This window comes from Phyllobates terribilis, unplaced genomic scaffold (genome assembly GCF_046119375.1).
Source record: "Phyllobates terribilis strain yellow unplaced genomic scaffold, ASM4611937v1 Scaffold_10__3_contigs__length_209671492, whole genome shotgun sequence".
Lineage (NCBI taxonomy): Eukaryota > Metazoa > Chordata > Amphibia > Anura > Dendrobatidae > Phyllobates > Phyllobates terribilis.
The window spans coordinates 189,370,524-189,394,012 of record NW_027362770.1 but is presented as its reverse complement, the minus strand read 5'-3'; the positions used below and the strand labels follow the sequence as shown (position 1 = coordinate 189,394,012).

The following is a 23,489-nucleotide window of genomic DNA, read 5'->3' as shown; positions in this document are numbered from 1 at the left end:
TGAATGTCTGGTCTGTTAGGTATGAGGAGATCCAGGATAGGGCCAAGTCTGTGATGCCGATAGATGAGAGACTCTGTAGTAAGAGGGAATGGTCCACTGTGTCAAAGGCAGATAACAGGTCTAGGAGGAGGAGGACAGAGCAGTGTGGCTTAGATTTGGCGGTTAGTAGGTCGTTGGTGACTTTAGTCAGGGCAGTTTCAGTAGAATGGTGCGGTCGGAAACCAGATTGCAGGCGGTCAAAGAGGGAGCAGGAGGAGAGGTGGGAGGACAGTTCAGAGTGGACATGTTGTTCCAGTAGTTTTGAGGCGTAGGGGAGAAGTGATATGGGGCGATAGCTAGACACAGAGGATGGGTCAAGGGAGGGCTTTTTGAGGATGGGTGTGATTGAGGCATGTTTGAAGCATGAGGGGAAGACACCAGTTGTTAGTGACAGGTTGAAGAGGTGGGCTAGGGCTGGGATGAAGATAGTGGTAAGGTTTGGGATGAGGTGGGACGGGATTGGGTCAAGTTTACAGGTGGTGAGGTGTGATTTGGAGAGTAAGGAGGAAAGTTGATCTTCAGAAATGGTGGAGAAGGTGGTTTTGGAGGAAGAGGGTTGAGTAGGTGTGGGGAGGGGCTGTGGGGGCTTTAGGCAAAAGCTTTGATGGTGTCAATCTTCTGCTTGAAGAATGAGGCAAAGTCTTCGGCTGAAATAAGAGGAGAGGGAAGAGGCACTGGGGGACGGAGGAGAGAATTGAAGGTGTTGAATAGTTGTTTGGGGTTGTGAGACAGGGAGGATATGAGAGATGTGAAGTATGTTTGTTTTGCTGCAGTGAGTGTGGACTTGAAGGTAGTGAGGGACTGTTTGAATGCAATGAAGTGCTCATGGGAGTGGGACCTTTTCCATCTACGCTCAGCAACCCTGGAGGCCCGTCGCAGTTCTTTAGTTAGGCTGGTGTGCCAGGGTTGTCTGTTGATTGTGCGAGCCTTGGTATGTGTGAGGGGGGCGACCGAATCGAGAGCTGCAGCGGTTGTGGTGTTGTATAAAGTGGCAGCAACATCTGCATCATGTAAGGAACTAATGTCTGTAAGAGGGAGGAGAGATTCAGAGAGTGAGTGTAGGTCAAGGTGTTTGAGATTTCTGCGAGGGTATGCAAGTTTGTGAAGTGGGGATTGTTGCCCCGGGGTGGAGAGAGAAGAGAATGTGAGTAGGTTGTGGACAGAAAGAGGGAGAGGTGAGTTAGAGAGGTTAGATAGGGAACAGAGGCGGGTGAAGATGAGGTCCAGTGTGTGGCCGTCTTTGTGGGTGGGTGTGGGAGACCACTGAGTAAGACCAAAGGAGGAAGTGAGGGATAGTAGCTTAGAGGCAGCTGAGAGGGAAGTGTCATTGGGGATGTTAAAGTCGCCCATGAGGATAGTGGGGATGTCAACGGAGAGGAAATGAAGTAGCCAAGTGGTGAAGTGGTCAAAGAAAGTGGTGGTTGATCCTGGGGGGCGGTATATGACAGCCAGTTGGAGGTTGGAGGGGAGAATAATTGAGGGCGGCAGTGGCATATGGGTGAAGGAGCAGTTATCTGAGAGGAGGAAACCTATTCCACCACCGTGCTTGCCGGTGGGCGGCGGGGGGTATGGGAGAGGTGGAATCCGCCATACGAAAGTGCAGCAGGAGAGGCTGTGTCGGAGGGGGTGAGCCAGGTTTCAGTGATACCGAAGAAGAAATGATTGTTAGTGATGAAGAGATCGTGAATGTAGGAAAGTTTGTTGCAGACGGAGCGAGCGTTCCATAGAGCTAATATTAGTGGGACTGGGGAAGCGGGGGCTGGGCGGATGGGTATAAGTTTAGAAGGGTTACGAGAGTTTGGGATAGATCGCGGGTAGGAGGTGGAAGGGATTGTAGGGATGTGGTGAGGAGGACCGGGATGTGGAGAGATGTCGCCGGCAGTAAGGAGGAGCAGAGAAAGCGCTGGGGAGCAGGAGAGGTCATGAGGTGGCTGTCTGTGTTTGGAGACAAAGGATTGTATGTTGAGGAATAGCTCTGAGGAGGAGGTGAGATGGGTGAGCAGAATGGAGGGAAAGATGAAGAGTTCATTACTAGGTGTAGGGATTAGGGGTGGCTGTAAGAAGTGTAGGATTAAGGGGGTGAGAGTGAAAACAAAGACAAACATTGTTTACTGTGACAAAATATCCAGTTCCCTTCAGGTTCAATTCAGGATTAATTCAAATTTCAGACACTTCAGCTAATGGAGTGCATTCAGCTGTGAAGCAGAGGGGAGTGGTCTGTGCTCATCTTGATCAGCTGATTAAGGCTGAACCAGATTCTGGATACCCAAAGACTGAGTAAACAAGGTCATAAATGAAAGTGGGGGGAAGATGGTGTAAGTTGGGTGACGTACCATTAGAAAGTAGGAACAGAATGGTATACAGAAGACGGCATGGAAGTCAGCATGGGAAAGTTGGGTGACGTACCATTAGAAAGTAGGAACAGAAAGGTATAGAGAAGACGGCATGGAAGTCAGCATGGGAAACTTGGGTGACGTACCTGTAAAAGGAATGGATAAACAGATGCTGATTAGAGTGCGGTGATGGCAGGTAAGGTACAGTCTGCATGCATCATATTATTCAGGATTAATTCAAATTTCAGACACTTCAGCTAATGGACACTTAAGGTGATGGACACAGACTAAAGTGTGACACAGACTCCAGGCCCACAATATATTTGTAACAGAGTGCATTCAGCTGTGAAGCAGAGGGGAGTGGTCTGTGCTCATCTTGATCAGCTGATTAAGGCTGAACCAGATGCAGGATACTCAAAGACTGAGGAAACAAGGTCATAAATGAAAGTGGGGGGTAGATGGTGTAAGTTGGGTGACGTACCATTAGAAAGTAGGAACAGAACGGTATAGAGAAGACAGCATGGAAGTCAGCATGGGAAAGTTGGGTGACGTACCATTACAAAGTAGGAACAGAACGGTATAGAGAAGACGGCATGGAAGTCAGCATGGGAAAGTTGGGTGACGTACATGTAAGAGGAATGGATAAACAGATGCTGATTAGAGTGCGGTGATGGCAGGTAAGGTACAGTCTGCATGCATCATATTATTCAGGATTAATTCAAATTTCAGACACTTCAGCTAATGGACACTTAAGGTGATGGACACAGACTAAAGTCTGACACAGACTCCAGGCCCACAATATATTTGTAACAGAGTGAATTCAGCTGTGAAGCAGAGGGGAGTGGTCTGTGCTCATCTTGATCAGCTGATTAAGGCTGAACCAGATGCTGGATACTCAAAGACAGAGTAAACAAGGTCATAAATGAAAGTGGGGGGAAGATGGTGTAAGTTGGGTGAAATACCATTAGAAAGTAGGAACAGAACGGCATGGAGAAGATGGCATGGAAGTCAGCTTGGGAAAGTTGGGTGCCGCACCTGTAAGAGGAATGGATAAACAGATGCTGATTAGAGTGCGGTAATGGCAGGTAAGGTACAGTCTGCATGCATCATATTATTCAGGATTAATTCAAATTTCAGACACTTCAGCTAATGGACACTTAAGGTGATGTACACAGACTAAAGTCTGACACAGACTCCAGGCCCACAATATATTTGTAAAAGAGTGCATTCAGCTGTGAAGCAGAGGGGAGTGGTCTGCGCTCATCTTGATCAGCTAATTAAGGCTGAACCAGATGCAGGATACTCAAAGACTGAGTAAACAAGGTTTTAAATGAAAGTGGGGGGTAGATGGTGTAAGTTGGGTGACGTACCTGTCACACTGTCACAGAATACTGGAGGTAGGGGGCCTAAGCTGACCCTAAGCTGGGGCCCTGACTAATCCCTCATCCTGGAGGTACTGTTAAAGGTACAGAGGTCCAGGCCGCCAGCGTAACCCCTACCTCCTGAGGATCCCTGCACCACAGTAATCTAGTCCTGAGAAGGACCCCGATCACAACAATTGGGAACCAGCGATAATATGCCCACACACAGTATTTAGACGAACGAGACAGTACAAGGGAAAAACCAAAACCACCTTGCATACAACTTCAACAAAACTACAACAGAGGGAACACCAACGGGAAAGGAGATAAATGATAAAGCGAGGAAAGGGAAATAACACTTTCAAATACACTTATCTCAGCAACTCCAAACACCACGATCCGCTCTGTAAGTCTGAATGAAAAGCTTTCACCGACACCTCACAAACAGACCTGCAGGAATATAAAGGAGTCTCACTAACGAAGCATTGATTGCAGCTGGGCGAGGCTGGACCTCAGCTAGCCCAGAGAGAGAGAGAATTAACTCCTTCACTGCCGAGAAAACACAAAGCACCAACAAGTCAGCTGCGAGAAGTCAGGCTGTGTACTCGTGACGATCTTCGTGGCAACACACCCGTGACAGTACCCCCCCTTCTACGAGGGGCCTCCGGACCCTCAGGGCCAGGTTTATCCGGGTGAGTCGTGTGGAAGGCCCGAACTAATCGGTCTGCGTTAATATCCGACGCAGGAACCCACATCCTCTCCTCAGGACCATACCCCTTCCAATGAACCAAGTACTGAAGGGACCGGCGATTAAAGCGTGAATCAATGACCCTCGATACCTGGAACTCCAAGTTACCATTGACAACCACAGGAGGGGGAGGTAAAGGTGACGGTACCACCGGCGCCACATACCTCTTAAGCAATGATCTGTGAAACACGTTGTGAATTTTAAACGTAGGGGGGAGGTCAAGACGGAATGCCACCGGATTAATAACAGAACTGATTCTGTACGGCCCGATGAACCTGGGACCCAGTTTCCAGGAGGGAACCTTAAGTTTAATATTCCTGGTAGACAACCATACCTGATCGTTCACACTTAGGTCCGGACCAGACACTCTCCTCCTATCAGCCATACGTTTGTATCGGTTCCCCATAGTATTCAGATTCTTCAGCACCCCTCTCCATACTGAAGCGAGAGATGAGGAAAATCGTTCCTCCTCCGGAACCCCCGAAGAGCCCCCCCTACTGAAAGTACAAAACTGGGGGTGAAAACCATATGCCCCAAAAAACGGGGACTTACCAGTGGACTCGCTTCGCCTATTATTGAGAGCAAACTCTGCCAGAGGTAGGAAAGAAGCCCAGTCCTCCTGGTTCTCTGACACAAAACACCGAAGATATGTCTCCAAGCTCTGGTTCATACGTTCCGTCTGACCATTGGTCTGAGGATGAAAAGCCGACGAGAATGACAAATGCATCCCCCGCCGTGCACAAAACGCCTTCCAGAACTTGGACACAAACTGAGACCCCCGATCAGACACCACCTCGGAGGGTACCCCGTGAAGCCTCACAATCTCCCCAATGAACACCTGCGCAAGAGTTTTAGCATTAGGGAGAGCCGGAAGAGCGATAAAATGTGCCATCTTGCTGAACCTGTCCACTACAACGAGTATGACCGTTTTACCCGAAGACGGAGGGAGGTCCGTAATAAAGTCCATAGACAGATGAGTCCAAGGACGCTCCGGGATCTTCAAAGGTAAGAGGGCCCCAGACGGACGGGTATGTGAGGTCTTAGAGCGCGCACAAACCCCACAGGACGCGACAAAAGTTACCACCTCTTTATGTAAGTTAGGCCACCAAAACCGACGCGAGAGGAGATCCACAGTTGCTTTACTCCCCGGGTGTCCTGCAAAAACTGAGTTATGGTGTGCCTCGATCACCTTTTGTCGCAACTGATCTGGAACGAACAGTCTCCCCGGAGGTCCAACAGGGGCGTCCCCCTGAGCCTCCAATATCTCCTCCTCCAGCTCAGAGCATACTGCCGAAACCACCACCCCCTCCTGAAGAACAGGAATCGGGTCGTCCGTATTCCCGGCCCCAGGGAAACTACGAGATAAGGCATCCGCCTTTACATTTTTAGACCCAGGACGATATGTAACGACGAAATTAAACCTGGTAAAAAACAATGACCACCTAGCTTGTCTGGGATTCAGACGTTTAGCGGACTCCAGATATAGCAGGTTCTTGTGATCGGTGATGACGGTGACCGGATGAACTGCCCCCTCCAAAAAATGGCGCCACTCCTCAAAAGCTAACTTAATGGCCAGGAGTTCCCTATTGCCGACATCGTAATTCCTCTCAGCGGACGACAATTTTTTAGAGAAAAAGGCGCACGGATGCCACTTACCAGGGGACGAACCCTGTGACAATACTGCTCCCACCCCTACCTCGGAAGCGTCTACCTCTACAAAGAATGGCTGAGACGCATCAGGTTGAATGAGTATGGGTGCCGAGGCAAAACATTTTTTCAAGGAGGAGAATGCTTGACAAGCCTTGTCAGACCACCTAGAAAAATCCGTCCCCTTTTTAGTCATGTCTGTGAGAGGCTTAACCACGGACGAGAAATTACGAATGAACTTCCGGTAATAGTTAGCAAACCCCAGGAAACGTTGTAGTGCCTTAAGATTCTCCGGCCGATCCCACTCAAGAACTGCCCGCACTTTCCCAGGGTCCATACGAAAACCGGACGCAGAAACCAGGAAGCCTAAAAACTGGAGTTCCTGTACGGCGAACACACACTTTTCCCACTTGGCATACAGTTTATTATCCCGCAAGATCTGTAACACCTGTCTAACATGCTCCTGATGAGACACCAGATCCGGCGAGTAAATTAAGATATCATCCAGATATATGACAACAAACTGTCCCACCAGGTGGCGAAAAATATCATTAACAAAGTGTTGAAACACCGCCGGGGCATTAGTCAGACCGAATGGCATGACAAGGTTCTCATAATGCCCCTCCGGAGTGTTAAAAGCCGTCTTCCACTCATCCCCCTCCTTCATCCTAATCAAATTGTACGCCCCCCTGAGATCCAACTTAGAGAACCATTTGGCGCCCACGATCTGATTAAAGAGATCGGGAATAAGTGGGAGCGGATACGGATCTCGGACCGTAATCCGATTAAGTTCACGGAAATCCAGGCAAGGGCGTAGGCCTCCATCTTTCTTCTTAACAAAGAAGAACCCCGCGGCCACCGGTGAAGATGAAGGTCTAATATGCCCCTTAGCCAGACTTTCAGAAATATAATCCTTCATGGCCTGCCTCTCAGGACCAGAAAGGTTATACAACCTAGCTTTAGGTAACTTGGCCTCAGGGAGCAGTTTTACAGAACAGTCATACTCGCGATGAGGAGGTAGTTCCTGACACCCATTCTCCGAGAATACATCCTCAAAGTCTGCCAGAAATGGAGGTAAGACCCAAGGAGTAACCGCACCGATGACCGTGTTCATGCAGTTTTTATTACAGAATTTACTCCATTGGCTTATCTCTCTGGTTTGCCAATTAATAACAGGGTTATGCTTAGCTAACCAAGGAAGGCCCAACACTATAGGAGTGGGAAGACCCTCCAACACGTAGCAAGACAACAGTTCTTTATGTATTGCCCCCACTTGAAGTTTTACGCCATGCACAGCTTGCAAAAAACTTCCCTGACCGAGAGGCCTGGCATCGATCGAGAATATGGGGATGGGTTTAGCCAACTCACTCAATCGCATACCTTGAACCCGGGCAAACCGAGCATCAACCAGATTAGCCCCGGCCCCACTATCCAGAAGAACAGATATCCTCTCAGTTCTCGTACCCACCACCACCTCCGCCGGTACGAGAAACTGAGACGAACCTAGGGACGAAATACCTACTCCCAGATTGCCGTCCACCACACAACCTGGGATCAACAGTTTTTTCGACGACTCTTTACTCAGCAAGGGGCGGGATGGACACCCCCCAATAAAATGTCCCTTTTTCCCGCAGAGGAAACACCTTCCTGTCTTATGGCGCACCACCGGTCCCCTTCCCCGAAATGATGTCCCTCCTAATTGCATAGGCTCCTCCGGACTGACCAGGGGAACCACCATATGAGGGGACCTTGTAAGAGGTGGAGACATTACAGGGGGTAGAGTTATCCCGCACCTCTCCCGAAGCCGTCTGTCAACGCGAATAGCAAGGGCCATAGCGGCTTCCAGTGACGCGGGAGAGTCATACTGTGCCAACACATCCTGTAATTTGTCGGATAAACCATGACAAAACTGGCTCCTAAGAGCCGGGTCATTCCACTGGGTGTCCGTGGCCCACCTACGGAACTCCGAACAGAATTCCTCCGCCGGACGATCTCCCTGCTGAATCCTACGTAACTTAGACTCAGCAAGGGAGATCCGATCTGGGTCATCATATACGAGTCCCAAAGCAGCGAAAAACCTATCCACTGACTGGAGAACTGGGGAGCTAGGGGGAAGAGAGAACGCCCAAGATTGTGGGTCCCCTTGTAGGAGCGAGATGACAATTCCCACCCTTTGTTCTTCACTGCCCGATGACCGAGGCCGCAGCCGAAAGTACAATTTGCATGCCTCCCGGAAAACAAAAAACTTGTCCCGCCCCCCAGTGAACCTGTCAGGGAGAGCTACTTTAGGTTCTGGTCCGGCTTGCTCCAGAGGATGCAAAACCTTGGACCTAACGTCCGCCAGCCCCATGGACAAACTCTGCAACTGCTGAGCTAGACCGGCTACTGGATCCATGGTAGCTGGAGAAAAACTAAGTTGGTCGGTGAAAATGTCACACTGTCACAGAATACTGGAGGTAGGGGGCCTAAGCTGACCCTAAGCTGGGGCCCTGACTAATCCCTCATCCTGGAGGTACTGTTAAAGGTACAGAGGTCCAGGCCGCCAGCGTAACCCCTACCTCCTGAGGATCCCTGCACCACAGTAATCTAGTCCTGAGAAGGACCCCGATCACAACAATTGGGAACCAGCGATAATATGCCCACACACAGTATTTAGACGAACGAGACAGTACAAGGGAAAAACCAAAACCACCTTGCATACAACTTCAACAAAACTACAACAGAGGGAACACCAACGGGAAAGGAGATAAATGATAAAGCGAGGAAAGGGAAATAACACTTTCAAATACACTTATCTCAGCAACTCCAAACACCACGATCCGCTCTGTAAGTCTGAATGAAAAGCTTTCACCGACACCTCACAAACAGACCTGCAGGAATATAAAGGAGTCTCACTAACGAAGCATTGATTGCAGCTGGGCGAGGCTGGACCTCAGCTAGCCCAGAGAGAGAGAGAATTAACTCCTTCACTGCCGAGAAAACACAAAGCACCAACAAGTCAGCTGCGAGAAGTCAGGCTGTGTACTCGTGACGATCTTCGTGGCAACACACCCGTGACAGTACCATTAGAAAGTAGGAACAGAACGGTATAGAGAAAATGGCATGGAAGTCAGCATGGGAAACTTGGGTGACGTACCATTAGAAAGTAGGAACAGAACGGTATAGAGAAGACGGCATGGAAGTCAGCATGGGAAACTTGGGTGACGTACCTGTAAAAGGAATGGATAAACAGATGCTGATTAGAGTGCGGTGATGGCAGGTAAGGTACAGTCTGCATGCATTATATTATTCAGGATTAATTCAAATTTCAGACACTTCAGCTAATGGACACTTAAGGCGATGGACACAGACTAAAGTGTGACACAGACTCCAGGCCCACAATATATTTGTAACAGAGTGCATTCAGCTGTGAAGCAGAGGGGAGTGGTCTGTGCTCATCTTGATCAGCTGATTAAGGCTGAACCAGATGCAGGATACTCAAAGACTGAGGAAACAAGGTCATAAATGAAAGTGGGGGGTAGATGGTGTAAGTTGGGTGACGTACCATTAGAAAGTAGGAACAGAACGGTATAGAGAAGACAGCATGGAAGTCAGCATGGGAAAGTTGGGTGACGTACCATTACAAAGTAGGAACAGAATGGTATAGAGAAGACGGCATGGAAGTTAGCATGGGAAAGTTGGGTGACGTACCTGTAAGAGGAATGGATAAACAGATGCTGATTAGAGTGCGGTGATGGCAGGTAAGGTACAGTCTGCATGCATCAAATTATTCAGGATTAATTCAAATTTCAGACACTTCAGCTAATGGACACTTAAGGTGATGGACACAGACTAAAGTCTGACACAGACTCCAGGCCCACAATATATTTGTAACAGAGTGCATTCAGCTGTGAAGCAGAGGGGAGTGGTCTGTGCTCATCTTGATCAGCTGATTAAGGCTGAACCAGATGCTGGATACTCAAAGACAGAGTAAACAAGGTCATAAATGAAAGTGGGGGGAAGATGGTGTAAGTTGGGTGACGTACCATTAGAAAGTAGGAACAAAACGGTATAGAGAAGATGGCATGGAAGTCAGCATGGGAAAGTTGGGTGACGTACCTGAGTAGCGTAGCAGTGCTATCTTTCGTCAAACTCAATTTGACAGGTGCCACGCCCCCTATCAAAGTGTGTAGCCACACCCCTCCTCCCCCTCCCCTATCAGGCCCTGTGTTGTATCTTATTCAGCATTTTATATGAATTTGATGTTGCTATCAGATTATTTAATCTTATTTGATAGTGTAGTTCTCATTTTATATGAGTTTTATATCCCCAATACTGTTTATTTGATAGTGTGGATCTTATTGCTTGGGCATATTATCTATATGGCCAAGTTACAACTACTCCCAAGTATATAAAGTGTGTGTTTTATACGGATGTAAAAGCAAAGACACAGTAAAAGTATTAAAAGATTTTATTGTTTTAAAGATAAATACATCTCAAAGACATTTCAAAGACAAAAAACACAGTATCACAAATGGTGAGATTCATGAATCAGGCAAGTTACTGCAGTTTATTACACTGTGAAAATATAACACATTTACCAAGCGCTGCTAATCACCAAGAGATAGCAGCACACTGAAGGAATTTCTGAACACATTTATTGTTCTTAAGATGGTTACAACTCAGAAGAATTTGACTCAATGTCTCTCCCAGCGGGCATCAGTGTAAAATAATTTACTTGATGTGTAACATAATCTAAATCTTTTTTAGATATATTAATTATATAAAATGCAGAAAATTTGCTAATTTCAGTATTGTACCGTACTTGAATGCAAGCAGTCATCATTCAAATCACTATTGTATTACTATAGATTATACTAAAATGTATTATATTTATATCCGCTATATAAACTGTATTTGTCTGTGGTACAGATTTAGTACAGATAGCGCAGAAAATTCACACATACTTAATTTTATTTTAGATGGAAGGGCAAAATTTTGTGGACCCATACGTTGACATGCTTACGGATACAGAATTAGGTATGCATTACATCGAATATAGCTAGAATTGTTATTATCTTATTTCAATTATATGTAGATGTTTTATATATATTTTTATATTTCATTCTTTCTTGTTAAAGCGGCGTATATGGATTGCGAGCTTGACGATATTCTAGCAGATATGAATATTGGTATTACTGGTGTCGCAGCTGCAGAAACTATGGCCTGTACCAGCACTGCAGGAGAGACAAGCGAAACTAATTTACAACAGCCGATCAATGGTAAGCTGCATCTATATAAATATATATATATATACATACACACACCTATCTATTTACACCATGTTTCATCCTATGTATTTATACATGAATGTAAATTCTACTATGTATACAGATGCAGGGGTGCTGCAGGCGACGTATACGCCGGAAAACACGCTGGCTTCTAATCCACCTAAAAAGTCGAGAACACCACACCACCTGATGAATAGGAAAAGAAAAGGTCACGTCTCTTTGAAAAACAACAGTTGTTCATATGTATTTACACATGAAACTAAATACAAATTTTTATACAGGCGGCAAATTGCTTCATGCGGGGTATGCTGCTGGACCCAACCGTGATTCTAAAGCAGCTAAAAGGCCGGGAAAATCACTACGCGTGCTGGGCATAAATAGTAAAGGTAAGCCTAATATGAAAAAAAAAAAAAAAAACATGTGGAGCACGGGTTCTAAAAGAAAAGCATTTCTTCACCAGGCTAATGGCTATATTTTATTCACAGGCCGCAAATTGATGCCCAGAAAAGTCAGCTTTTCAAAAGAGAATAGACCTATATCACCAAGTGCAGACCAGAGGGACTCTAGCAGCAGCAACACGCCAGCCTGTGAAACACCAGCTAATATAGCGAAACCTGCCGCCAAAATGACCTTTCATACTTGTAAGTAGCCACCAAAATATTTCTGCTCAATATTTATTCATACAACGTTACAAAGATTTCACATGTAACTGACATATGTATAATACTTTTCTTTTAGCTACACACTGTGACCAAAATGAAACAACTACATCTGCTCTACAACCGTCAGTGGAGCCTCAGAACACCACAACGGCGCAGATCCCGCTACAACCAGCTAATGGGGCTGTGAGAAGAATACCTCTATCTCCAATCTCTGTGATTCAGCAGGGAGGAAGCCGTGTGACACCAAAACGACCTGTAAAGCTCTGGCCGCATCCACTACCCCAAAAAAAGAAGAACCGTACAACTGAGAACACTACAGCACCTTTACCAACCACAACACCCCAGATCATTTCCACAAATGTCCCGACACAACAGAGTCGTGAAGCTCTCGACAGAGAAATTGATCAGCTCGCTGATGGTAAGCAGCCTATCACAAATCCGAATATACGTGTGTGTCATACTGTAGAGAGCACAAATCCAGGTCTCACTCACACATCTAATGATTTTACTGCTGTAAGAGCTCCAAAGAGACAAGCACGTTCAGCTCCTACTAGAAGTAAAAGGCAGAAAACAGACGACGCGGCACCATACCCTACCCATATTGGTTGGGTTGGAGCTGAATTAAAAGTGTTTCATGACCTGTGTTGGCGCTACATAGAGTACAGAAACTTGCGCAACCAGATAAATTTTTTCTGTGATACTCATGAAAGATTATTTTCAACACTTCCAACACGTGCAAATATTGCTGAGCTGCACACATTCAGACGCTTGTATGCAGATACAGCATCAACATCTGTGGATTCAAATAACTTGTGACTGAGACAGATTGGTTGTGGCCTGCAGAAAATGGCTAAAACCCCAATACATCTGTATAACAGACCTAGAGTCATAAAACGAACTCTAAAACTATTGATGAGCGCTAAGCGGTCACTAGCGGCTAGAAGGCGACGAGAGGCCTCTCGTGTCACAACAACTAATCAGGAGCCACAGTTGCTGATACAACAACCCCACCAACATTTTCACAGTGAAGATGCCCCAGCAAATGTTAGCACCAGCATGTTTCAAAATTCACAAAACAACTCTCCCAATGAACCCCATGCTGAAAATGTAGAGGATTATGTTGCTGATGATGTTGCCGCAGGTATTGGTGGTGATGATAATGTAGCGGGGACAGATCATTCAGTATTTTTACAGCATTGTCACCACCATCAAAGACACCTGCGCAATTTCAATGCGCACATGTATACGGACCATTTAAGATTTAAAAATTTAGACCGAATACATTCATTTGTAGACGCCATGAATGCTGTGCATGCCGCCATCCAGTCATTACTGGACAGAATCATCCAAGACATCGATCCTGGTGATTTTGTACAGTTAAGACTCAAAGGGGGTGACACCTTAGATCCCATTTTTGCTGCCAAACAAAGTCGGGAGGATTTTAGTTCGGAATCATTTTTAAACGCTGTTGCTCGCACACTGCAAAGTAATGCTGAATGTTTAGCATCCAATTCCCTGAAATTAGTTGTTACAATCATTAAAAACAGGCGAGGTGGTGTAAAAAGACGACTTAAATCTATAGCGAGCAGTCAAATCATCAAACAAAAGAGACAGTGGCTGTACGACTTTAACAATTACAGCACAAATCTGTGTTTTGCTGCTAGTGTGTGTGCCCTGTTGGCAGACAGTGATGTTGGTGATGCAGTTTTACTGAGCCGCGCTAACAGCCTACACACAGACTTGGGCATACCTGATAGCCAGCTAGTAAGCTTCAGCGATATTGCAGCTTTTGAGAAGCATCTGGACGTCAACATTAAAGTGCTGTACTACAGTCAGGGTGATTGGCGTTACTTTCAAACAACCAACACAGCTAGTGGTAAAACCATTTTCCTATTGCATCATGATGACCACTACTATGGTATCAAGAATATGAAGGGTTTTATCGGTGAGTTTCACTTTTGTGAGCGCTGCAATTCGGTGTTTCATCACAAGTACAACCATTCTTGCCAGTATTTTTGTAGAGCTTGTCAAAGAGAGAGTTGTGTGGAAAGCACTGGCGCGCAACAACCCCGATGTCCTACCTGTCGTGTGTATTGTCGCTCGAGCGAGTGCTTAGATTATCACAAACAATTTGCCGCAGAAAATTCAACATTCTGTAGGCTTAAAACATTCTGTGATGAATGTCACCGTTTTGTATCCCGAAATAGTGAGAGTGAACATAAATGTAATGGTCTGCGCTGCACTGTTTGTCACATCCATCTAAATAAATTTGATGACCATCTTTGTTACATGCGGAGGTATGTACCAAAGGAAGAGTCAGATCTCTATATCTTTTACGACTTTGAATGCATGCAGGAGACAGGCACGCACATCCTGAATTACATTTATGCTACAACGCTGTGTGGTAACCTTTCCTGGGAATTTGAAGGTAAAACTTGCACTCATGACTTTGTTCAGTTCTTTGCCAGCGGTAAATTTTCACACTATACGTTTATAGCCCACAATGCCGGCCGATACGACGCATACTTTATTGTTAAGGAGTTGATTTCTGAAAAACTAAAAGTGCAGCTGATAACCCAAGGTGGTCGTCTCTTGTGCGTGATGCTGCCTGATTTGGAAATGAGGTTCATAGACTCTCTAAATTTCATTCCCATGAAGCTTAGTAAACTACCACAAGCTATGGGTTTCTCAGGCTCAAAGGGTCACTTCCCACACTTTTTTAACACCGAAGAAAATCAAAACTATGTTGGGGCCACTACCTGCTGTAGAATATTATGTTGTGGAGTACATGTCAGCTAGTGAGAAAGGCGAGTTCATGGAGTGGTATGACAGCCAGACAGATTCAACTTTTGACTTTAAAGCTGAGCTAAAATCTTATTGTCAGCAAGATGTTGAGATTTTGAGACGCTCGTGTGAACTTTACAGAAAGCGTATTATGGAAATGACGAGAAAAAATGTTAAAACATACTGTAAGCTGCGAAAGAAAAAAATTGTAGTGTCCCGATGTGTTGATCCTTTTCAACTCATCACCCTGGCCTCTGTATGTATGGCAATGTACAGATATAAATTTCTACCAAAAAACACCATCGCCATTTTACCCGGTGATAATTATCACAAGACAAAAAAGCGCTACTCGTCACCCGCTATACAGTGGCTCATGTATGTAGCACATACAGAGAACATTACCATTCAACATGCTTTGAGGGGCGGCGAAAAACAAGTCGGGAGATATTTTTTAGATGGTTACGCCTATGTTAACAAACAGCACGTAGCATTTGAATTTCAGGGTTGTTTTTATCACGGCTGTCCTGTATGTTACAATGAAAATTACACAAATAAGGTCACAAATACATCTTATGGCCAGTTATATTATGCCTTTTTAGCTAAAAAGCGTTACTTGCAGTGCTGCGGATACAGCGTAAGAATGATGTGGGAGCATGACTGGAGTGAAATGGTTGAAAAAGATTCTAACCTTCAAACATTTCTTCTCCAAATGGAATTCCCAACACCTTTAGACCCACGCGATGCTCTTTATGGCGGGCGAACTAACGCCATTAAACTCTATCACAGTCTGAGAGATGGGGAGACATTACATTACTATGATTTCAGCAGTCTTTATCCCTTTGTAAACAAAACTAAAACATACCCTGTAGGCCACCCAGATATCATCTATGATGATTTTGGTTTCATTAAAAAATACTTTGGCATTGCTAAAGTCAAGGTCTACCCTCCAAGAGATTTATTCTTTCCAGTTCTCCCTGTAAGACTCAACAAAAAGTTAATGTTTCCCCTTTGCTACACATGCGCTGTAAATTCACAAACGGATGTTTGTGCACATAGTGATGAAGAGCGTTCCCTGACAGGCACATGGTGCACTATAGAGCTTGAGCTGGCCATAGAAAAAGGGTTATAGGATCGCACACATCTACGAAATATGGCATTTTCCTAACACCACTGATGATCTGTTTGCCCCCTACATTAAATTACATCTTCGGGATAAGCAGGAGGCTTCGGGTTATCCCAGCTGGTGCAGTGACGATGTCAAGAAAAACCAGTACATTGACTCCTTTCTTGAAAAAGAAGGTGTACAATTACGGCCTGAAAATATAGGCGTGAATCCTGCTAAGAGACAGATCTCCAAACTTTTCTTAAATTCTTTATGGGGAAAGTTTGCACAGAGATCTAATTTACCATGTACCAGCATTGTTAGCAACCCCGATGAGCTTTTTCAGCATGTGTTTCTACCTTACTATGACATTTCAATGTTACATTTCATTGAAACTGCGACCATTAACTGGAAATATGCAAAAGGACACCACACGGTCAACAAAAACACAAACATTTTTATAGCGTGTTTTACAACCGCGTATGCCCGGCTAGAGCTCTATTCTCTGCTGGACCGGTTGCAGGAGAGGTGCCTTTATCATGACACAGATTCGGTTATTTTTGTGCAGAGGGAAGGTGAGTGGCAGCCGACTTTAGGCGATTACCTGGGCGAGCTGACCAGTGAGATACCCGATGACACTCACATCACAGAGTCTATGTCTGCGGGTCCCAAAACTTATGGATACAAACTCAACACTGGTAAAACTGTCTTAAAAGTTAAGGGCATAACACTTAATGTCGGTAACACTCAATCTATTAATTTTAGCAGTTTGAAAGATTTAGTTCTGGACTACCAGCGTAATTCTGACACAGAAACACAGAAGCGTATTGTCGTACAACAGCCGGGCATTGTGAGAAATAAAAAGTTCTGGGACATTGAAACAAGACCGCTGCGCAAAACACAAAAGTGAGTTTATACAAAGAGGCGCCTATTAGACAACTTCACCACCCTGCCGTTTGGCTATTAGTTGAGGATTGTGATGGATCCGCGGCTACAACACCCATTCTCCTGCATTCTAGCAGGCCCGTCTAATTCTGGAAAGAGCTATTTTGTAAAACAGCTGTTACATAATATTGAAACTCATTTTTCTCACAAACCCAATAATATTGTTTGGTTTTATTCATGCTGGCAAAAACTATATGATGAAATCTCTCTCTCTTTTCCCCACATCAGATTTGTGCAGGGTCTGCCGCATACATTCATAGATGATGGTTTATTCCCTCCTGACAAGGTAAATTTGACTATTGTTGATGATCTCATGGAGAGTGCTAGCGATAACTGCGAGATAGAAAAAGCATTTACCAAGTATGTTCACCACAGAAATCTCAGCATTTTCTACCTGGTACAAAACATATTTTGTCAGGGTAAGAAAAGCCGCACAATAGCTTTAAACACAAAGTATATGGTGCTTTTTAAAAATCCACGAGATAAATTACAAATTTTAACTCTAGCCCGTCAGATGTACCCCGGAAAAACACGTTTTTTCTTAGAAGCTTTTGAGGATGCAACGAGGGAACCTTATGGGTATTTGCTGTTAGACTTGAGAGCTAATACCCCCGAGGATCTGCGCTTAAGGACGGGGTTGTTTCCACCAGCATTGCCCGCTGTCTATGTTCAAAAGAAAAATGGTTCTAAAAAGTGAATTTTACATGGAATCAGGCATTCTACACTGCGGCCATAGTGTTGTAAAGATGTCTGAGAGACTCCGTCGTAACTGGGCTCTCCTAAAAACGCTGGTGAAGGCAACACCCGATGTCAGAAAATCTATTTTGCACAATGCAAGCAGAGATTTAATTGCAGCCATAGGTGAAATTGCTTTAAACATTTTAAAAGGCCGAATACCCCTGAAAGAGCGACAAAAAAAACATATTAAAGAAGTGGCGTAAAGCTATAAGAACCCTGAGTGATAGATCGCAGCCCATAAAGAAAAAGAAGCGCCTACTAAAGCAGACCGGCGGGTTTATAGGGCCTCTTTTAGGATTTGCAATACCGATAATAACAAGTCTGCTCACAGGCAAATAATGGAGCATACAGAGAAAATGTATCTAGTCTCCAAACAGGATCTAGTCAAACTAAGACCCCCTAATACAGATAACATACGTGAGAGTGTTATTCGTCGTCTTGATGATGAAATTAGCGCAGTTTTACAACATCGTGACATACCCGATGATGTGAAAATTAAAATGTATAGTTCCGTGCTACGACGATACTTGGTACATGCGAGGCACAGTTCAGAAGAAGTAACAACTTTAAATCTCGTTAGCACTCTGGAATCTGATCAGCAACAATTGCCAAATACAGGCCCTGATAAAAATCAAGAGGTCACTGAAATTGTAAGCCGTGTAAACCAACGATATAAAAAGAATGGTGAATTTTTACTAAACAGGCCACTGCAGAATAAAAATGTTACATTCTGGAATGATAAAAGCGAATTTATTTTCAAAGGAACTGTAATACCAGGATCTAACTTGCTGGATTTGGTACGTAGTACAACACAGAGCCATGCCCTGACCAGCAGGAATCTGCCTCGGGGTTGGGATTCATTTATGCAGGCAATGGCCGAGCTAAATATTCCATCTACAGTTGTGGGCAATCCCGCTACTAGACCGCTTTTAGATGGATTAAAAATCTCCATCAGTGAAGGTAGCGATGTATCTACACCCCGGACGCCATCCACACCAACCCGCGCTATTCAATCTTTACACTCTCCATCATTAGGTATCACACAAGGAACTTTGCTGCCTAAAAAAGGTCTCTACCATTACTACAAACCATGTGGCTCACGATGTAAGTGATGTATTGGATAAATGATCTGTCTGAATTGTAACACTCTATATCAATCTACAAGAAATGTAATGATGTATATTATTATTATTACATGCATTTTGGTACATGTGATGTAATACTTTTTATATTATGTTGTAAGAATTGTAATGATGTATATTAATTGTACTTGTGATACTTTTTATATTATTCTGTAAGGATTTTTATATTATTGAAATGTCTTTGAGATGTATTTATTTTTTAAAACAATAAAATCTTTTAATACTTTTACTGTGTCTTTGCTTTTTACATCCGTATAAAACACACACTTTATATACTTGGGGGTAGTTGTAACTTGGCCATATAGATAATATGCCCAAGCAATAAGATCCACACTATCAAATAAACAGTATTGGGGACATAAAACTCATATAAAATGAGAACTACACTATCAAATAAGAGTAAATAATCTGATAGCAACATCAAATTCATATAAAATGCTGAATAAGATACAACACAGGGCCTGATAGGGGAGGGGGAGGAGGGGTGTGGCTACACACTTTGATACACTTTGATAGGGAGAGTGGCACCTGTCAAATTGAGTTTGACGAAAGATAGCACTGCTACACTACTTAACTGTAAGAGGAATGGAAAAACAGAGATGCTGATTAGAGTGCAGTGATGGCAGGTAAGGTACAGTCTGCATGCATCATATTATTCAGGATTAATTCAAATTTCAGAGCTAATGGACACTTAAGGTGATGGACACAGACTAAAATGTGACACAGACTCCAGGCCCACAATATATTTGTAACAGAGTGCATTCAGCTGTGAAGCAGAGGGGAGTGGTCTGTGCTCATCCTGATCAGCTGATTAAGACTGAAGCAGATGCTGGATACTCAAAGACTGAGTAAACAAGGTCATAAATGAAAGTGGGGGATAGATGGTGTAAGTTGGGTGACGTACCATTAGAAAGTAGGAACAGAACGGTACAGAGAAGACGGCATGGAAGTCAGCATGGGAAAGTTGGGTGACGTACCATTACAAAGTAGGAACAGAACGGCATAGAGAAGACGGCATGGAAGTCAGCATGGGAAACTTGGGTGACGTACCTGTAAGAGGAATGGATAAACAGATGCTGATTAGAGTGCGGTGATGGCAGGTAAGGTACAGTCTGCATGAATCATATTATTCAGGATTAATTCAAATTTCAGACACTTCAGCTAATGGACACTTAAGGTGATGGACACAGACTAAAGTCTGACACAGACTCCAGGCCCACAATATATTTGTAACAGAGTGCATTCAGCTGTGAAGCAGAGGGGAGTGGTCTGTGCTCATCTTGATCAGCTGATTAAGGCTGAACCAGATGCAGGATACTCAAAGACTGAGTAAACAAGGTCATAAATGAAAGTGGGGGGTAGATGGTGTAAGTTGGGTGATGCACCATTAGAAAGTAGGAACAGAACGGTATAGAGAAGACAGCATGGAAGTCAGCATGGGAAAGTTGGGTGACGTACCATTACAAAGTAGGAACAGAACGGTATAGAGAAGACGGCATGGAAGTCAGCATGGGAAAGTTGGGTGACGTACCTGTAAGAGGAATGGATAAACAGATGCTGATTAGAGTGCGGTGATGGCAGGTAAGGTACAGTCTGCATGCATCATATTATTCAGGATTAATTCAAATTTCAGACACTTCAGCTAATGGACACTTAAGGTGATGGACACAGACTAAAGTCTGACACAGACTCCAGGCCCACAATATATTTGTAACAGAGTGCATTCAGCTGTGAAGCAGAGGGGAGTGGTCTGTGCTCATCTTGATCAGCTGATTAAGGCTGAAGCAGATGCTGGATACTCAAAGACTGAGTAAACAAGGTCATAAATGAAAGTGGGGGGTAGATGGTGTAAGTTGGGTGACGTACCATTAGAAAGTAGGAACAGAACGGTATAGAGAAGACGGCATGGAAGTCAGCTTGGGAAAGTTGGATGACGTACCTGTAAGAGGAATGGATAAACAGATGCTGATTCGAGTGCGGTGATGGAAGGTAAGGTACAGTCTGCATGCATCATATTATTCAGGGTTAATTCAAATTTCAGACACTTCAGCTAATGGACACTTAAGGTGATGGACACAGACTAAAGTCTGACACAGACTCCAGGCCCACAATATATTTGTAACAGAGTGCATTCAGCTGTGAAGCAGAGGGGAGTGGTCTGTGCTCATCTTGATCAGCTGATTAAGGCTGAACCAGATCCTGGATACTCAAAGACTGAGTAAACAAGGTCATAAATGAAAGTGGGGGGAAGATGGTGTAAGTTGGGTGACGTACCATTAGAAAGTAGGAACAGAACGGTATAGAGAAGACAGCATGGAAGTCAGCATGGGAAAGTTGGGTGACGTACCATTACAAAGTAGGAACAGAACGGTATACAGAAGACGGCATGGAAGTCAGCATGGGAAAGTTGGGTGACGTACCTGTAAGAGGAATGGATAAACAGATGCTGATTAGAGTGTGGTGATGGCAGGTAAGGTACAGTCTGCATGCACCATATTATTCAGGATTAATTCAAATTTCAGACACTTCAGCTAATGGACACTTAAGGTGATGGACACAGACTAAAGTCTGACACAGACTCCAGGCCCACAATATATTTGTAACAGAGTGCATTCAGCTGTGAAGCAGAGGGGAGTGATCTGTGCTCATCTTGATCAGCTGATTAAGGCTGAACCAGATGCTGGATACTCAAAGACTGAGTAAACAAGGTCATAAATGAAAGTGGGGGGAAGATGGTGTAAGTTGGGTGATGTACCATTACAAAGTAGGAACAGAACGGTATAGAGAAGACGGCATGGAAGTCAGCTTGGGAAAGTTGGATGACGTACCTGTAAGAGGAATGGATAAACAGATGCTGATTCGAGTGCGGTGATGGCAGGTAAGGTACAGTCTGCATGCATCATATTATTCAGGATTAATTCAAATTTCAGATACTTCAGCTAATGGACACTTAAGGTGATGGACACAGACTAAAGTCTGACACAGACTCCAGGCCCACAATATATTTGTAACAGAGTGCATTCAGCTGTGAAGCAGAGGGGAGTGGTCTGTGCTCATCTTGATCAGCTGAGTACGGCTTAACCAGATGCTGGATACTCAAAGACTGAGTAAACAAGGTCATAAATGGAAGTGGGGGGTAGATGGTGTAAGTTGGGTGACATACCATTAGAAAGTAGGAACAGAACGGTATAGAGAAGACGGCATGGAAGTCAGCATGGGAAAGTTGGGTGACGTACCATTAGAAAGTAGGAACAGAACGTTATAGAGAAGACTGCATGGAAGTCAGCATGGGAAAGTTGGGTGACGTACCATTAGAAAGTAGGAACAGAAAGTTATAGAGAAAACGGCATGGAAGTCAGCATGGGAAAGTTGGGTGACGTACCATTAAAAGTAGGAACAGAACGGTATAGAGAAGACGGCATGGAAGTCAGCATGGGAAAGTTGGGTGACGTACCATTAGAAAGTAGGAACAGAACGGTATAGAGAAGACGGCATGGAAGTCAGCATGGGAAAGTTGGGTGACGTACCATTAGAAAGTAGGAACAGAACGGTATAGAGAAGACGGCATGGAAGTCAGCATGGGAAAGTTGGGTGACGTACCATGAGAAAGTAGGAACAGAACGGTATAGAGAAGACGGCATGGAAGTCAGCATGGGAAAGTTGGGTGACGTACCATTAAAAGTAGGAACAGAACGGTATAGAGAAGACGGCATGGAAGTCAGCATGGGAAAGTTGGGTGACGTACCATTAGAAAGTAGGAACAGAACGGTATAGAGAAGACGGCATGGAAGTCAGCCTGGGAAAGTTGGGTGACGTACCATTAGAAAGTAGGAACAGAACGGTATAGAGAAGACGGCATGGAAGTCAGCATGGGAAAGTTGGGTGTCGTACCATTAGAAAGTAGGAACAGAACGGTATAGAGAAGACGGCATGGAAGTCAGCATGGGAAAGTTGGGTGACATACCAATCAGCAGAGCGGGGTTTAAATTTGGCGCCAATATCGCTGCTTGGTCGCGGCCGGCCACCGCGACCAATAAGCAAAGCGGGGTTTAAATTTGGCGCCAATACTGCTGATTGGTCGTGGCCACCGCCCGCAACCAATCAGCGAACCGTGTTAGTGAGGACTGGAGAGCGTGTTTAAATTTGGCACCAAAATCGCTGATTAGTCGCGACCGCGACCAATCAGCAGAGCGGTGTTTAAATTTGGCGCCAATATCGCTGATTGGTCATGGCCGGCAGTGGCGACTAATCAGCAGAGCGGGGTTTAAATTTGGCGCCAATACTGCTGATTAGTCGCGGCCGGCGACTGCGACCAATCAGCAGAGCGGGGTTTAAATTTGGCGCCAAAATCGCTGATTGGTCGCGGGCCGGTGGTCGCGACCAATCAGCGTCGTATTAGTGAGGACCGGGGAGCGGCGCTGCCTGTGCTGGTACTTCTGCTGCGAGCAGCTGGGAGATGAGCGGCTGCTAGCAGCAGAAGCTTCCCGACCGGCGGCGCCGCTCCCCGGTCCTCCGTTCACACTTGCCGTCGGGAGATCAGCGGGCCAAGCCGCTGATCTCCCGACGTTAGCCGCATGGAGGTCAGCGGCGCCGCCGGTCGGGGTAGTTCTGCTGCTAGCGCCGCTCATCTCCCAGCTGCATCGCCTCTGACCTCCGTGCGGCAGATGAGCCGCTAACGGCGGCCATATTTTTTCTGAAATCCCGCGTCGCTGATTGGC

The 23,489-nt window shown here is 45.0% G+C and overlaps 1 protein-coding gene across 1 annotated transcript in view; it reads left to right on the top strand.

Annotated features, from left to right (window-relative positions):
• Window positions 1-12,876, top strand: part of LOC141164804 (uncharacterized) — a 366,676-nt gene extending 353,800 nt beyond the window's left edge. The window contains exons 3-8 of the mRNA XM_073650373.1: window positions 11,090-11,147; window positions 11,249-11,389; window positions 11,502-11,606; window positions 11,680-11,784; window positions 11,884-12,039; window positions 12,137-12,876. Coding sequence (XP_073506474.1) covers window positions 11,090-11,147; window positions 11,249-11,389; window positions 11,502-11,606; window positions 11,680-11,784; window positions 11,884-12,039; window positions 12,137-12,876 — 1,305 coding nt within the window. The remainder of the gene's footprint in view (window positions 1-11,089; window positions 11,148-11,248; window positions 11,390-11,501; window positions 11,607-11,679; window positions 11,785-11,883; window positions 12,040-12,136) is intronic.
• Window positions 12,877-23,489: the final 10,613 nt, after the last annotated feature.